Below are 16,670 nucleotides of genomic sequence, written 5' to 3' on the forward strand. Positions count from 1 at the left end.
ACCCAGCTTTTCCACTTACTTTCTCCTGAAGATTACTCTAAATCCAGCCACAATACACAAAATGAGAGCCGGGTATAAATAACAGCACACCTGTAGTCTCAGCTATTTCTTTGTGTGCAGGCGCACATGCCTTTGTGTGTGCACAGTGGAGCCTGGTGCTGGGATGTCTTCCTCCGTTGCTTCCCATCTTAATTTTTCCAGAAGGGGTTTTCTGTCCCCAGAATATGTCTAGTCCAGCTCCAGAGGGTGCTGGGATCCCTGTGCTCGCACAGCAAGCGCTTTATCTACAAGGCCACCTCGTTGTCCTAAAACTCCAACTCAGAAAAACCAAAACCAAGGCAGGCGTGGTGGTGTACAGCTTTAATCCCAGCATTTAGGAGGCAGACGCAGGAGGATCTCGTTAGCTCAAAGGCCAACCTCTTCTACGTGAGTTCCAGGACAGCCAGAGCTGTTACACAGAGAAATCCTGTCTCGACCCTTACCTGTCCCCCCAAACAAGCTGGTTATGGAGATACACCTAAATTCCAGCACTTAGTAGACAGGGGCAAGAGACTGATTTGAGGCTAGTCTGGGCTGCACAGGGCAACACCTCTGCTCTTCAGAAGGGCCTGGAATCTGAGGTTTGCTGGGAATGTAACTCACTTGGTGTCTGCCTAGCATGCAGGAAGTCCTAGATTCAATCTCTCACACCACATAAACTAAGTGTGATGATTCATGTCTGTAACCCCAGTCCTTGGGAAGCAGAGGCAGGAGGATCAGACTTTCAAAGCCTCGGCTACAGGAGCCCATATCTAATTAGCTCTTGGTGGGGACGTGGCCCATCTCACTTTGGCTTTGCCATGCTTCACTATCTCAGACCCCTCAGGATGCCCTTAGAAAGTGTTACTGAAGCTCCCCAGGACTGGTTCAGGGTTGCTGCAGACTGGACTCCAGAGCCGAGGTGCTGGTGCCCTCAGTGCATCTCCTGAGCTGCCTACTCAGACCTGGGTGTCCTGAGCCTCCTGCAGGGTAGACCTTTCCAGAGGTGCTCAGGACACAAGGTGCAGTCAAGGACAGAAAAGGACAATAGTGACTGGGTTTTCATTTTAGGGATTCATGGGCAGCTTGTTAGTCCCCAGATCACACAAATACCAAACACAACTTCAGAGGTTTTGTCTCTGTGGGTCCCATGGAAGCCTTCACAGCCCCACTTCCTCCTTTGACACTCAGCCCTTCCGCTGAGCGTGGAGGAGAGCTGCCAGAGGGCACGAAGGACAAGCTTTCCCTCTGGCTTGGGCTGGTGAATCTGTTTAGGCCCCGAGAGTGGCCACTGGTGCTGCCCAGGGCTGCTGCTGGGTAGCGATAAGGACATAGGAAGGGTGGGGTGGCAGATACCTTCCCAAGAGCCCAGCCTTCACATAAACAATGTGCTGTGGCCCCGGCCAGAGCAGGAGGTGATTCATCTCCCCCACTGCGTGGATCCTGCTGGCCACACTCACTGGGCACCGAGGGGCTGGGGCGGCCTTGGCCAGGTGCCCACACTTTGCTCCTGCCCTGGGCAGGTTGGGAATCACATCCCAGCCCTGTTATCTGGCCTGATTTCAAAAGCCTGGGTGTGTATCAGAAGCAGTGTGGGGAGTGTTTAACTGCACCCAAGAGAGCAGAGGCCTCTGCTATTGCCTGAGAATTGTTGAGGCCTGGTTTCGGGATTAGGAAAATAGAAAAATAGACAACAGGAAAGGGTATGTGTCTGGCCCCTCCTTGAGCTCCTGCCTGCCCACGTCCTGGGCATACTGGGATGACCATGGTAGCTCCCTGGGCTGACCCTCTGAGCACTCCCACAGTTTGTCAAGCCACTGTTCATCCTGAGCAACAGCCTGACTGTTACAGAGGGGCGGGCACTTGAGCTTCAGGTTTGTCTGAACACAGCATCGGAGAGGCCAGTGCACCTGACATGCCAGGACCCAAGAAACAGTACTTTTAATTGGGTGAGACCCAAGAGGTGTATGAACAGACCCTGTCCATTGCACACCATTGCCTCTGCTGTAATGTCTTTCCGGCTGGAATGTCAGAGGCTCCTCTTGGAAGGCATGTGGGGAGTGCGTCTCAGTCCTAAACACACAGAGTGGCACCTCCCAGTGGGTGGAAGCTACTGGGCTGCACAGTCCTGCCAAGTCCTGGGTGTCCTCTGGTCACTGCTTGGCCTTCTTCACAATGGTGCCCACAGCAGAGATGACGGTGGTCTTGGAGCCACTGGCACTGGTGGTGACAGTGACCACCGCTGGCAGAGTGGCTGTGGTGGTGAGGATGGTGGGCTGTGCTATTGTTGTCACGGGGATGGCAGAATCCCACTTGCTCTTCCTCTTCTGGGCATCTAGAGGTGACATGAGAGGCGTCAAGATCAGCACCGACCAACAGGACCCCAAAGGCAGGTCCGAGGCAGGCTCAGGTCCAGGAACCCAGAGGGAGCCAGTAATCAGGGAGCCTTGCTATGCTCACACTCAGCAGAGCACAGCAAGGCCGAGCCTGGCACAGACCCTCTTCAGACAAACCCAGGAAGCTCTCATTCTTCCAGGAGGCCCTGAGGCAGGGCAGGGATGGGATGAGCAGACTGTACCTGTGACAGCTGTGCTGGCAGTACTGGTGGTGGTGGCCGTGGCATTGGTTGTGGTGCCTTTCTTGGTGCCCGTTACAAACTCAATCTGGAGAGGAGAGAGGACAATGAGACCATTGCAGAGCCATGTGTCCATTTCCTGTGCCATCTGTCTGTCTGCTCCCAGGGCACAGGAGTTTGGCATTACACAAAAGAGGCCCTGAAATCCATCTTGGCTGGGAGCACCTGGGAGAAGGGGAGGCGCCTGAAGGGCTTTCAGCACTCCTCCAAGAACTTTCTCAACAGATGTGGGATCCCTCCCAGCATCACAAGTTACTGCACATGCCTGGCACCCCTGCCCACTGTCCTCCTAAACCAGCTGCCAGGCCTCTCTTCCTCACACCTAGGAGGAAGTGATGCCTTCTGCACAGGAGAAGGACAGCTGTGGTGCCCAGACCTTCGATAAGCCTGGGGTTTGGAGGGAGTGGGAAAGAGAAGGAATGGAGAAGATTCACTCAATGGTTAAGAATGAGAACTTGGGGTTGGAGAGCTAGCTCAGTGGTTAAGAGCACCGATTCTTTTCCAGAGACCTGGGTTCAGTCCCAGCACCCACATGGTGGCTCACGACCATGGGTAATGGGATCTGACGCCCTCTTCTGTCACACAGGCATACATGCAGATACAGCACTCATATACATAAAATACATATGTAAATGTAAAAAAAGAACAAGAAACCTAGTTTCTCCCCTCTCACCACTCTCACACTCTTGGCTACAAAGCCCTCAGAGGGGCCAGCAGCACACCAAGGCCTCGCAGCCCCGAGCCTGGAGGTAAGGGAGTCTTGTGGGTCACAGCTGCTGGGAGGGACTCAGTCCTAACCGGAGGAGGAAGAGGAAGAAGAGAAGAAGAGGAAGAAGAGGAAGAGGAGGTGTCCTTATGCCTGGCTAATGATCTGTGGTTCTTGGAGTCAATCTGAAGCTCCTGAAAGACTCTCTCCAATGGCATTGCTAAAGAAGTGGGGCTTGGTGTCCAAAATGACAGGTTATGTGGCTCTCAGACATGAGATCCACAGGGACCCACACAGGCTGGTTACAGAGATCAGCCAGGCAGGCCAAGAAATGCAGCACAAACCAGAGTAGGCCTTAGCATGACTCTCAGAAGGACACCAACTTCTAATCAGGCTGGGGAGGCATCCATGAGGCGTAAGAGACAAAGCCACGAGGGCTCTGCAAAGGGGGTAAGGAAGGGCAGAATGCAGGGGAGCTGAGCTTTCTACAACTGAGCAGTGAGATGTCTATAGCTGAGGCCGGGGTTGGGTACAGCCATCTGCTGATCACAGAGGCCGTGGCCAAGGCTGCTCAAAGCCTCACTAGGCAATGAAGAGCAGGGGTGGAAGGGAGCCTGGGAAGCCTGACGCTTCCACTCAGCAAGCAGGACCTGCACGGCTGCATGGCCCACAGCAATCCTCCCCACACGCAGCAGCCCTCCCCACACGCAGGAGCCCTCCCCACACGCAGCAGCCCTCCCCACACGCAGCAGTCCACCCCAGGGTCAGTCAGTACTTACTTTGGTTCGCTCCTTTTTGGCCTTTTCCAATTTGTCCATTTCAATCTTCTGGGCCTTGGCTGTGGAGACAGGCGTTATGAGTGGTGTGTGACAAGGAAGTCACTGCCTTGACCCTGTTTTCTTTACACTGGCCTAAAGGGCTGGGAAGGGCAGGCTGCCCCTGAGCTTCACAGTGGGAACTACCATCCTACTGACTAAGAAACGCTAGATACAGAATTTTATTGCAAATAAAAATATTGGTAACTAACTCAAAATAAGGTGAAACTTGTGGGGGCCACATACATGCACACTAATGAGCCAGGACCTGGTTTACAAGCGTCTGGCCCGTGACAGGGACTTAGAGGCTTGGGCTCTGAAATGACTCCCAGTTCTCTGTGCTGTGTTCACTTCCCTTAGAACACACAGCTCCTCTGCCCTGGGGCATTCTGGCCCCTGCACCTCCCAAACCTTGGCTCTAACAGTCTCCTCAACAAGGGCCTCCGCAGTCCTTTGGCCAGGTCAGGCACTCTGCTTGCCAAAGGTTTCCGGCTGAGCCACAGCTCTGCTCACATTCATTCAGTGCCATCAGTGTGGGAATTACTGTTCCAATCGTCTGTCTTCACTGTGTCCAAGTCTTGTCAGGAAGGGACAAAATCAGTCTTGTCCACAGGAGCCCTGTGAACATGGCCTGGCATAAAGACTCTGAGATATGGGTCCCTAAGTCACTGACTGGATGGACAGATGGATGGGTGTGCGGATGCTTACATAAACAGAAAGCTAATAGAGGTTACCTAATGCCTCATAGTAGGAGTCTTCAGACCAGCCGTGGGGATCGAACATATCCTGGGAAGAGAAGGTAAGCTGCAGTCAGAGCGACCATCACAGTGCACGGCGCCCAGACACGGAGCTCTCTAGGCCAGCCCTCTTGACGGCACAGGGCTTCAGCTGGCTCCCGGTCACCAGCCACATAACCAGGAAGCTCCTGAGAGCAGAGAGTGAGCATTTGCTCAGCTGCTGGTTGTGACGGCAGTGGCAGCAAGCCTAATCCTGGCTTCTAACTGGTTGGGACCCAGAGACCAAGCCTGTGGCTGGCATCTGCCAGACTACCAGTAGTGCCGCTCCATGAACCTTCTATGGCCCCAGACACACCCACCACAGCAAGTTCCACTGCTCTCCAGCCCCTGTGTATAGGACATACCTTTGGGTAGTTGGTGCCCAGCTCATCAATGGCACAGAACTGAATCAGTTTCTCATAGATGCTGAAAAGGGAACAGAGGAATCCATGAGCAGGCTCTGCACTGGTCCCATATTCCTGTATGGAACCAGAACCACCAGCTCCAGGAATGATGACAAAGAGACTCAGCCTTTAAACCCACGAGACTCCCGATGGGACGCTGCCTCCTCCTCGCTTCTGCTCTGCACCCTCAGAGAGGCTGCAGCTAGGGCCAGGATGAGGCGGTCAGGACGACATCTGAATGCCATGTCTAGTGTAGATGTTTCTGGCCTTCAGTTAGCATGGGCCTCCACACTCAAGACCCACACAACTGCCTCAGGTAGGTCCCTGCTGACACAGGGCTCGCTCTTCCTGGGGTGTTTTACCAGCTCGAGCATTTGAAAGAATAAGCCTGGGACATAGCCAGGCGTGGTGATGCACACCTTTAACAATAGCAATCTAGTTCTAGAGCTCGGGAGGCAGAGGCAGATGGATTCTGTGAGTCCAAGGACAGCCAGGGCTACACAGTGGGATCTTATCACAATAGACCCGGACACACCTTGTCCCTTTTATCAAGAGGCAAAGCCAAGCCTTTTGGGTTGGAAGAACCTCTAGTGATTACCCTGTTAAATGTCCCCCTTTAGGACCAGGGTGGAGAGCAGAACCCAGCCAGGCCTCTTAGCCAGCCATCATGGTGGACTGGTTCACACCTTGAACCTGTATTATACGAGTAAATCTCTGATGTGTCTACCAGGCATCTAGTGGAAGTGGAAGTCTGGTGAAGCCACCTGGGCTCTCCTTGCCAGATTCACAAGGTCCTCCTGGTCCCGTCTACCGTTTGTCTCGCCTACAGGCTGGTGGGCCGCTCACCTGGGGTTTCGGAACTCCTTCTTCCTCTGGATGATGTAGTTCATATCCATTCCCTCCTTCACCTTCCGCTCGTAGAGCTTCTGGATCTTATCCTATGGGGGAGGGGACAGATGGTGAGCTTGACAGAAGCCTGTCCCCCATGATCCTGCTGTTCTCCAGCCATGTGACCCCTGACACAGTCCCATTGTCCACCCTGCTTCTGACCAGAGGCAAGTATAGGCAAGTCGGGCCCAAATCGGTCAGTTTGCATTGGTGATTTCTCCTGATCTGGTCTTGACAGTCAGTGTAGAGAGTGGGAGAAAGGTCAAGTCAGAAGCCACTGGAAGCCAAGCAACAAATGCACAACTGGTTATCAGCTCCTCACACAAAGAGGAGCGGAATGTCCTAAGAGCTGACGAGCAGATCTGAGGCTCAGGAGGCCTGGGAAAGTGTCTTTTTTTGTAGTTGGTCTCAAACTTCCTAGATGCCTTTTAAAAAAACAAAACAAAAGTGTTGGTGCTTGGAGGTGCTTGGAGTGGAGCTAGGGCCTCACTGCAGGCCAGGTACACGCTTCACTGCTGAGTTAGTTACACCTTTGAATGTCTTTGTAAGGTGTCTGAAAGAGCTGGCTCATGTCAGTTAACTGAGAGTCACAAGCAAGGGTCTGGATCTAATCTCTCCCCAAAACCCCTCCTCCATGGACCCCTGGCCTAGGAAAACAAACCAACCAACCTATTGCCAGCATCTAAGCTGGTGATACAGGCCTAAGAGACAAAGCCTGTAACAGACGCTGTACTGGCTGGGATTTGCCAACTTGACACCAACCTAGACATACCTGAGAAGAAGGAATATTTTTTTTTTTTTTTTGGTTTTTCGAGACATGGTTTCTCTGTGTAGCCCTGGCTGTCCTGGAGCTCACTCTGTAGACCAGGCTGGCCTCGAACTCAGAAATCCGCCTGCCTCTGCCTCCCAAGTGCTGGGATTAAAGGCCTGCGCCACCACTGCCCGGCGAGAAGAAGGAATTTTAATTGAGAAAATGTTTTCATAAGACTGGACTGTAGGCCTGTACTGTTTGGTTTGTGTGTATGTGTGTGTGTGTGTGTTTGTTTTTTGAGCCCTGGCTGTCTTGAAACTCATGCTATAGACCAGACCAGGCTGGTCTCGAACTCAGAATTCTTAAAATTGATGGCATCAATGCTGCCTGGTGCTGCCAATGAAGAAGCCCCAGACACGAAACTCAGGGCAGAGCCTCCTCTGAGAAGAGTGCTGAGTCAGGAACATGATTCCAATTCAAGGGCCAACTGTGGCTTCCTTGGGGGAATACTTTGCCTGCTAAAGGAGGGAAGAACTAGAGAGGGGTCCTGGGTAGTACCCCAGGCACTTTTTAGAAGAGGTGACCCTGGTCTGCTGAGACAGGAATGAGGAAACCTGAGAGGTTTGCAAAGCACGTTGTTACCAGGGAGTGAGAAGCTGGCAGTGTGAGCTGCTTTCCTTGTGTCACATCAAGGGTACTGCAGGGAGCCCTTCCACAGGAGGCTCAGCAGCTTGAGGGGAACCCTGCCTTACAGCTGTTTGGTCTGTATCAGAGGCTTTGCTGTTTGTTTGATCCCAATAGGATCAGTAAATAAATATTTTAAAAAGGAGAAATATTCTGAACTTAAGAGTTCTGAAAGTCAGCAGCCGTGGTGCACACCTTTAATCCTAGCACTGGGGAGGCAGAGGCAGAGGAGGCAGAGGAGGCAGAGGGGCAGAGAGGCAGAGAGGAGGCAGGTGGATCTCTGAGTTCAAGGCCAGCCTGGTCTACAGAGTGAGTTCCAGGACAGCCAGGGCTCCAGAGAAAGTTTGTCTCAAAAAAAAAAAAAAAAAAAAAAAAAAAAAAAAAACCCAAAACAACTCAACCAAACAGAGCTGTGCTTGGGGTGGCTCGTTGCTTCTGCTTGGCAGGCCTCTGGAATTGTCCTCACAGGCTTGAACTTGTTTGGCATGGAGAGTGACGCCATTCTGGGGGGTAAAGGGGAGGGAGGCAGACAACTTAGCCAAGGGAGGAGACTTCTGGGAAAGGAAGAAAATCCGTGCTGTGCTTTAGTCCTGACTCTGGCCCTCTCCTGGACTGCTGTATTCCTCAGCCCTAGGACCCATTAGTCATCCATCCGTTTGGGTGGTGCCATGGGCTTGTTAGCTAGCTGGGGGCACCCAGAAGAAGCTGTGGGATCCAAGGCAGGGCAGGTGGAAAAGGTTCACTAATAATGTAGCCTTAGGCATCTGCCCCGCTGTTAATTCAAAGGTCTCACTCACAGAGGCACTTACAGAGGAACACGGAGAAACAACCATATGGGTGAAATCTCAGTTGCACTGAGCTCCTATGTCCCATGGGTCGACTGCACAGATGAACAGGCACTTAAAGCCTTAGGTCAGGTCTGAGGGCAGAAACTGCTGAATTAAGAACACAAAGATGGAAACTGTGCATCTAAGCGCTACATGGTACACGTCTGGAATTTATTTTACACTCTGATGGATCCTCAGTTTCTTGGCAAATTTCCCTGAGAAATGCCCTGGCTCAGTGAGGGCAGCCCAGGGACACAAGAGGGCAGCATATGGCAGGTGTGGCAATGGTGTCAATTCCTGAATTCTGGCTTACAGGAAGTAGTCAAGACTGCAGGCTCCTGCCCATCGGGCAGTGTAACTTGGTTTCTTTCCCTGCCATGGCCTCTAAAGGTCACAGCACAAGCAGAAATGTAACCCAGGCTATCTCAGCCACATGGGCCTCAGTGGCCAGACCTGCGCTTACTTGTAAGTGATTTGAACATCTGCCGGGCGGTTCTGGTGGGATCTTGATTTCATCAGGTGACATGTTTCGGACCCTTTCAGAAAAGGAAGCTGTGGAGAAAACAGAGAGGATTCTTGTGTTGAGAGCAAAGGCCAGGGGCTATAAAAACACAAGCACAAAACAACTCCAGTGAGGACTCGAGGAGCCGAGCTGTGAAATCAGAAGGGGAGGAATCAGAAGGGGAGGTGCTCATGGGCTTCTCGGCCAGTGCTCCCCTAGCTGAGCTCAATAGCCAGAAGGCAGCCATGTGTCAACCCAGGAGAAGGGAAGTTCAGGTAGAGGGACAGATGTAAACACACATCCTACCAAGCTCCAGCAACTAACTTTAAGGAAAGAGCATTGAAGAAGCACTGGGGGAGGGAGAGGGGAGGAGCCACAATCCAAAGCATTTGCCAGTTCCTACAGTGTGAACTCTGCCTGCCCGAGCTCAATCTCAGGTTGCCAATGTGGAAGACTGAGCTCAGGGATGAAAGAGACATGTGTCAGCCTTGGAGTCGGCACTGCCCTTTCTGGTTGCCTGGGTCTGTCCTGACTGGGCACTGAGAAACTTTGGTAAGGGTTCCTAATGTTTTGGGTCCCAAATAGCTTGTGCATAGAAAGACCGGAACAAAAGGCCTGATTCTGACACAAGAACCACAACTCCCAAGGGCAATGAATCCCCTCGGAGAACCACTGCCCACCCAAGCCTCGCCTCCTTTCTCCTCATTCCCTTCCCTGCAGCCTCCGGCACCCCAGGACCTCAGAGTTGGCTCTGCAGCACACAGACAATGGGCTGATTGTTGCAAGATTCTGTCTTTGAAATTCCTCATGAAAAGAACCATACAATGAGCAAACAGCAGATAGCACAGGGTGGGGCAGGAGGAAGGCAAGCACCAAAAAGCCACCACCAATAGCATCTAGTCTAGAACTTACAGGAGGACCTACTGTGTGGCAGGCCCTTACCTAAGCCCTTCCTTCGAACAGCTCTAGGGAGCTGAAGTAAAGGTGGATGGTGGCATGGCCTTGCCGGTCTATAGTCCAAGGCTGAATTTATTTTTTTAAGATTTTACTTTTTAAAAACTACACACATATCTGTGTGTGGTGCCCTCGGAGTCCAGAGAGGTTTCAGATCCCCTGGAGGTGACATCTACTAGAGGTTGTGACCTCCAGACATGGGTCCTGTCCAAGAGCAGAACGTGTTAACTGCTATGCCTCCCCTCCAGTCAGGATTTTAAAAAGAATCCCAGGTCTTAAGAGATTAAAACAAAACAAAACAAAATGGAAAAACAAAATGAAAAACTTGGTGTGTGCAGGGGGAACCCCTCATTCAGGACCCCAGGCTGGCCCAGACTCCTGGGCTCAAGCAAGACTCTCCTGCTTCAGCCTTTTGATTGGCTGGGACTGCAAGTGTGCATCCTGTACCCAGCATGGGTCAATGTTTTCTTCTTAGAAGATAAGGTGCTTTGATTTCTGCATAGTTCCCAGCACTGTGACACACGCAGTCTGAGTAAGACAAGGTCTTCAAGACCCCAAGACGCTAATGACTTCCAGGTCAGTTTCTGTGGACTGGTCCTGTGCACACTACAAACACATTGAGGCCAGGGGTCAGGCCTGAGGCAGTCTTAAAACACTAATACTGGGCTTCAGTGGCCATCAGTGGGTTGTAACTAGACACACCCTAAGCACAGGCTGGGCCATGGATCAAAGGTCGCGCTGTGGGCCTGAGATGCAACAGCAGCCAAGGACAGCCTCCACAAGGGGAGTTCACACTTGCTGCTGCCCTACACCTCTCTGCCATCTCCCAAACAGCCCTCAGGCAGGCACCACCCAGCTCTGGCAGGAAGTCAAGCCAAATCTTTACTTCTTCCTTTTTCCCAGCCCCAGGATAAGCAGAAGTTGTAGGTCTGAGCTCAGTCTACAGAGGCAGCTGAGAGTGGAAGCACGAGCTGGCTGGAGCACTATGTGAGCATTTATGACAAAACCAGGGCCTTGGCAGGCGCTGAGCCACAGAGGGCATACGCACATGTGACACAGACAAAGAGTGCCCTTTGCCATTTGCCAGGAAAGCTTTTTAGAAAAACAGGGTGTGCCATGGTTACTGTAGCAACCTCCCACCCTCTGGGACAGAAGTGGTAGAGAATCTGATGGGAGGACAGAGCCCCTTATAAGCTGGGGTAGAAACAAGAGTATTCCTGGGAAGCAAATGACAAGAAGGTGACATATTCTGGACAACAAAAGTATACTGCAAACTACAGTGTACTCATATACATAAAATAAATAAATCTTTAAAAATAAAAGTATACTGCAGAGATTTGAGGACAGACTTGAGTGACTTCCTGTGTCCTAGAACGTGTCCAGTACAGAAACAGCCACCCTGCAGAGCTGAAGCCCCTAACATCCCAGGAAGTGTCAAGCAGTGCACCCAGCGTGCGACAGTGCCTGCTCTGCTATGCTAGCGGGAGCTGCACTTAATATCCACAAAGCCTGCTGTCAGCACGAGTCACAGCCTGCTAATGCCTGTCAGAAAACATCTGCAGTATCCATGGCCACCAGGTAGGAATCTGAGTAGAGTAGCTAGTTCCAGGGACTTAAGGCTATGGCAGCGGGGAACAGGGACATAAAGCCCAGTGAAGCCGAGGACGCTTGCAGGATACTTAACTGGCAGTAAGCAGGAGGCTCCTGAGTGATTTGAAGACCGCCCCCCCACCCCACCCCACTATATCCAACATCGTTCCAAGCCTGTGGGGCAGGCAGCTGTCAAGAGCTACAGCACTGGAGAAGCCTGTGAGTTGGCTTGTTCCTTTAAAGCCACTCTGCTGAAGGGCTGACTTACCACCCACTCCTCAAAGAGAATAGTATACTCACCCTGCAGGTGACAATGTACTGTGCCTGCCCAAGACAGCAAATAAACAGACTATGTCGGCTATATCAAGAGGTTCCTTAGTCAAAACAGACAAATGTACAGGAATACCCATGCTTAGTAGTGTGCATGCAACCTCTAAGGAACCTGCATAAACAGAGAGCCAGGCAGGAAATCAACGATCTGTACCAGGCACTCAGCCTGCGGTAATTCTGGCCTCAAAGGGACACTTCTGTCAAGCATCCTACCATGCACAGGGAGGCCCTCATAACAGAATGACCCAGCCCAAGTATTTGTCAATGGGCCCTAATTTATACGAAACTGTTAAAATAGTGCTGAATGTCCATCAAGAGCACTTTTTACTAGAGACTGAAGGAAGACACCTCCTGCACAGGGGAGCTGAGCAGCAGGAACCATCAGGAAGGGTAGAGGGTACAGCTAGCAGATACTAATGTCTGTCAAATCCACCAATGGCACACTTCAACTCACAACTTTTACTCTTTAAATTACACCTCAATAACGCTGTTTCAAACACATGGCACAGAAGCTGAGTGTTGTGGCAGTTCCTGTAATACCAGATCTATGAGAGGCTAAAGCAGACAACCAGCAGGTCAAAGCCAGCCTGGGCTACATAGGCAGAAGACCAGGCAGGTCAAAGCCAGCCTGGGCTACATAGGCAGAAGACCAGGCAGGTCAAAGCCAGCCTGGGCTACATAGTTTTGAGGCCAGTTTATGCAACATACATGAATCTTTAACAACCCCAGAGGTAAAGAGCCAAGCTGGTTATATGAAGTCCGTCTGATGCCCCAATACATCTACCACTTGTCTGACACTGCTCATGTGAGCGGAGGGCACTGCTGTATTGGTTCATGGCCAGGTTGCTTTCTGACCTAAACCTTTAAAATTTCTCAGTGGTGAACAGCAGAGTGAAGTGGAACCCAGACAGAAAGAAGAGGCTTCAGCTCCCTCTAGACCTGGCCTTGTGTGTCACCCACTGCAGAGGCCGCTGGCTTCCGGTTAGATGTGTACCAGGCCTCCTCTGCTGTCATATTCCAAGTGTCATTTTCTAAAGAAGAAATTCTAAGGTTTAAGGAAGCCCTGGTTTTAATTTATATAGGTGCAGGTAAACGTGTTTGAGTGTGCATCCTATTCCTGTGTCTGCACGTTCCTACTGAGGTCTGGCAGAGCAGGGCGTTGGACTCCAGTACCTAGAGCTACAGGAAGTTGTGAACCTCCCAACATGGATGCTGGGAAATGAGCCTGGGTCCTCTGCAAGAATGGCACCCAGCCATAGCTACAATCCCTGGTTTGCTTTTTTTTTTTCCCCAATAAGACTTGAGCTCTGTCTACCAGAGAACCCAGAATCAATGCACAGTCACTATGTTCTTGCCCAAGACAAAACAGAATGAATAATTCCTAGCACTTGGTTATGGAAAACCAGTCACTCATCAACAACCCGCAGCAAAAGGGCAGGTGGAAAAAAGGCAGGTGGGCAGGACACTGGAAGGGCACTTTCAAGCCAAGTTTCTGGGCTTTGGACCCCCAGGGCTGGAAAGCACAGCCCTGAATGTGCTTGTGGAGATGAGGGGTGGGTTCTGCAGGTGTCTTTTGGGAACAGAACTAAACAAAGGAGGAGCACACTCGTCTCAAGATCAGCACAACGGCCAGGGGGCAGGAGACGGCTGTTGAAGAAGAAGGCTGGACCTGACAGGGACACCAGGAACTCCCCTGGGCTCAGGTGTTTGGAGCTAATACCAAGTCCATGGCCAAACTCAGGAGCGGAGTGGCTTTGTAAGAGGGCTGAGGGGCTGTGGCTCGCAGAGGGCAGGGATGGAATGTGGCTTCCTGCAAGTCACTCTGCTCTCCAGAGTTAGCAAGGGCCACACAGGCCAGTGCTGTGAGGATGTTCCTGCCTGGGGACAAGGCTGAGTGCAGCAGAGGCCCCATGCTGACGACTCTAGCAACATGAATATGGCAGTTGGGGTAAGGGGATATAAAGACAGAGAGGTCAGGCCCGGGGCACAAGGGAAAGAAGCAAAGACCAAGATGGGCTCCCAGCTGCCAGGGGCTCTGAACTTCCTTGACAACACTGGCAACCAACCAAAGCCCAGAAAAGCGCACACAGAATGCCATTCTCAAAGACCGTTGCCCAGAGGTCTCACCCAGTCACCCTAGGAAATGCCAAAGGCCTCGGAGTATGAAGAGAAACTGCTCACAGCAGTGAGATGCCGAAAAGAACAGAGGCTTGGCATAAATAAGCCAGCTTGCTCAAGGAAGGCTCAGGAGTGTGACCCTAGGGTACTCACCCACTAGCTCCTGGGGATCCCGCTTCTCTGTCTCTGTGTTATCCTGTGGAGAGAAAGAACCACACAAAGGTAAGGCTGGGCTCCTGGGCCACAGTCACTCTCTTCGCCAAGACACCTGAACTGTTCATGAAAGTTGAACGGGTGAGTGGTGGCAGCGTGCTTATAGTGAGCAGTGCTTCAAGGCTCCCGGCACAACTCTGGTCCCCAGGAGGGAACAGCATTGAGCCATTCAGGTGAGTGCCCCGCCACCTGTGTGACTGTAGCCTGCCCATGGCTCCCCTGAGTTGGGAGAGCTTATCCAATCAAATTGCTGAGGGCTTTAGGGGGATCCCTCCGTAATGCCCAACTCTGGAGACTGATTGTTCCTGAGAGTTTGCTCTTGGGAGTTTTTCTATTTTACTTTAAACCATGGGGGAAGGGAGATTTTATCATAAGTATTAAGGGGGCAACTCAAAGAAGTCCTTCAGTGACTAAATGAAGCTCCCCAAACCCCTCAGCTTGAGGTGGCCCCTCTCTGGCTCTCCTGACCCTTATCTCTCCTTACACTGGTTTTATATTCAGTCCTGACAAACACTTTTTTCTTTTTTACAATGAATGTAAATGTTTGACGTCACTGCTTCTCCTAACCAAACCAAGATCAAGAGGCTGACAGCTAAGTTAGAGGCTTAAGGCCGCACCCTGGCCTCTGCTGACCCAAAGGTCCTCAAACTCAGTAAGATCAGGGATGCTTAGTGCCACGAGGTGATAATGTCCGAATGGCAGAAGTTCCCTGAAGGTGTCAGGTCTGGTCTCCTTCCTTAGCTTGGTGAGGAAGGCAATAAGACAACAATCTAGCAACAGAATCCCCACATGACAACAGCGGCAGTGCTGGGCCCCTGGCACCAAGGAAGGAAGGGGAAGGGTGTGGAGAGTCCAAACTCCCTCCCAAGTCAGGCATGGCCCCGTGCCAAGCTCAGACCCCTTCCTCAAAAAGTCCCTCTTGATTCTGAGACAGACCCAAAATCCCCTCTTTTCTGAACACTGCAGCTATTCATTCAAATTGCAAGGGCACAATGAAGTCAGGCTGCTTAGCAACCTGTCCCTCCTCACCATCCACCTCCTGCCAATCAGGTGGGCAAAGAGGGGGGCTGGGAGGTGGTCCTGGAGGACTGCCACATCAAGTTTAGGTTGGAGTCATAAATCAACTGTTGTTCAGACAGTGCCAATGCCTTCGGGACTAACAACAACTCCTTTGTAGCAGCAAAGGGAGAATTCAAAATTAAGAAACATTTCAGAGGCCAGGCGTGGGACTGTAAAATTCCCTTGTGTTTTCCATTAGGAAACCACATCCCGGGTGCTAACTGTAGGAAGACGTCGCTGGAGTCCCTGCCTTTGTCTGCACACAGGCCCATATAGGGGACTGGCTAAGACGGCTCCAGGACTGTGAGAACAGGCAGAGAGCCCTAGGATTCCGGTACAGTGTCTAGCCACTGCAACGGGAAGTGGATCACATTTCTTTAAACGAAAAAAAAAAATATTATTTCAGGGCTGCCTTAAGATGCCAGGAGTTTCCCTGGGGCTTTATTAATAGCTTTTGTGACCTTGGAGTTGGAAGGGGATGACAGTGCAGGTGTGGGTAGGATGAAGGGATGAAGCCTGCTGTGTATCTTGGGTCTGGCTGGCCTAGTGGGTATCTCAGCCCTGACTCTGGGAGGAAAGATACAGCACCTTTAGAAAGGAGAACCACAGGAGGAACACTTTCTCCCTTTCCTGGTCCTGTGGTCTGTGGCTCCTTAGCCTTTCTAAGCTCATCTTTCTGTCCAGTGAGCCGTTTGGAGTCACACCACCTATTCTTCAATGGAGACAGGCCCAGGTGCAGTGGGAGGGAAGCTCAGTAGGAAAGGGGCCTGGTGACGGTGAGGCTCGAGAGCTCAGTGGCTGAGTGTGTGCTTGCACACTCCTGAGTGGCTGAACACGTGCTTGCACACTCCTCAGTTTGATCCCCAGCACTGCAAAGGAAAGCAACCAAATCCCCCACGGGCCACTGCTCCAAAGTCAGAACTGTTTGCAACAAATTGTCCTCAAGGCAAGTTTACTACAACTAGAGACTCCTGCAGCACAGTGCAATGACCATAAGGAGCCCTAGGCACCGGTGGTAGGATGGGCAGAACTGGGGAGGGACGTGTGTCACACACAAGCACAAGTCCAGAGAGACAGCCTCCCATCAGCCTCTCAGATGCTGAGCCCTGGATGAGCACCCATGAGCTATGACGAAGCAGGCATAGCACTGGAACGCAGGTGAGGACACACTGTACAGTCATGGAGACGAAGGCTGACACTTGTCACAGCAAACAGGCTAAGAAAACACTGCTACAGACCCACTCTAGGAGAGGGACTCACCAACCCTTAAAAGGGCTGGAAAGGGAGGGGAGGCACAAGGACACAGGTGCAAACAGGACCCCTCTGTTCTTTCCTTTCCCTAAAGCAGCGTTTCCAAATGCCCAGGGGATTCCTGTCTGAACTCTATAGCTTTTACCGTC

At 51.7% G+C, this 16,670-nt stretch overlaps 1 protein-coding gene across 2 annotated transcripts in view; it reads right to left on the reverse strand.

Moving 5' to 3' along the window:
• Positions 1 to 345: 345 nt before the first annotated feature.
• Sap30bp (SAP30 binding protein) overlaps positions 346 to 16,670 on the reverse strand; it is a 33,323-nt gene continuing 16,998 nt past the window's right edge. For both annotated transcript variants that reach the window (XM_034504468.2, XM_076935465.1), the window contains 8 exons: positions 14,152 to 14,194; positions 8,968 to 9,056; positions 6,201 to 6,292; positions 5,316 to 5,376; positions 4,909 to 4,960; positions 4,139 to 4,197; positions 2,597 to 2,681; positions 346 to 2,353 (listed from right to left, as the gene is read on the reverse strand). In XM_034504468.2, coding sequence (XP_034360359.1) covers positions 2,172 to 2,353; positions 2,597 to 2,681; positions 4,139 to 4,197; positions 4,909 to 4,960; positions 5,316 to 5,376; positions 6,201 to 6,292; positions 8,968 to 9,056; positions 14,152 to 14,194 — 663 coding nt within the window. In that variant the 3' untranslated portion in view covers positions 346 to 2,171. The remainder of the gene's footprint in view (positions 2,354 to 2,596; positions 2,682 to 4,138; positions 4,198 to 4,908; positions 4,961 to 5,315; positions 5,377 to 6,200; positions 6,293 to 8,967; positions 9,057 to 14,151; positions 14,195 to 16,670) is intronic.

Source organism: Arvicanthis niloticus, chromosome 6 (genome assembly GCF_011762505.2).
Source record: "Arvicanthis niloticus isolate mArvNil1 chromosome 6, mArvNil1.pat.X, whole genome shotgun sequence".
In the NCBI taxonomy this organism is placed as follows: Eukaryota; Metazoa; Chordata; class Mammalia; order Rodentia; family Muridae; genus Arvicanthis; species Arvicanthis niloticus.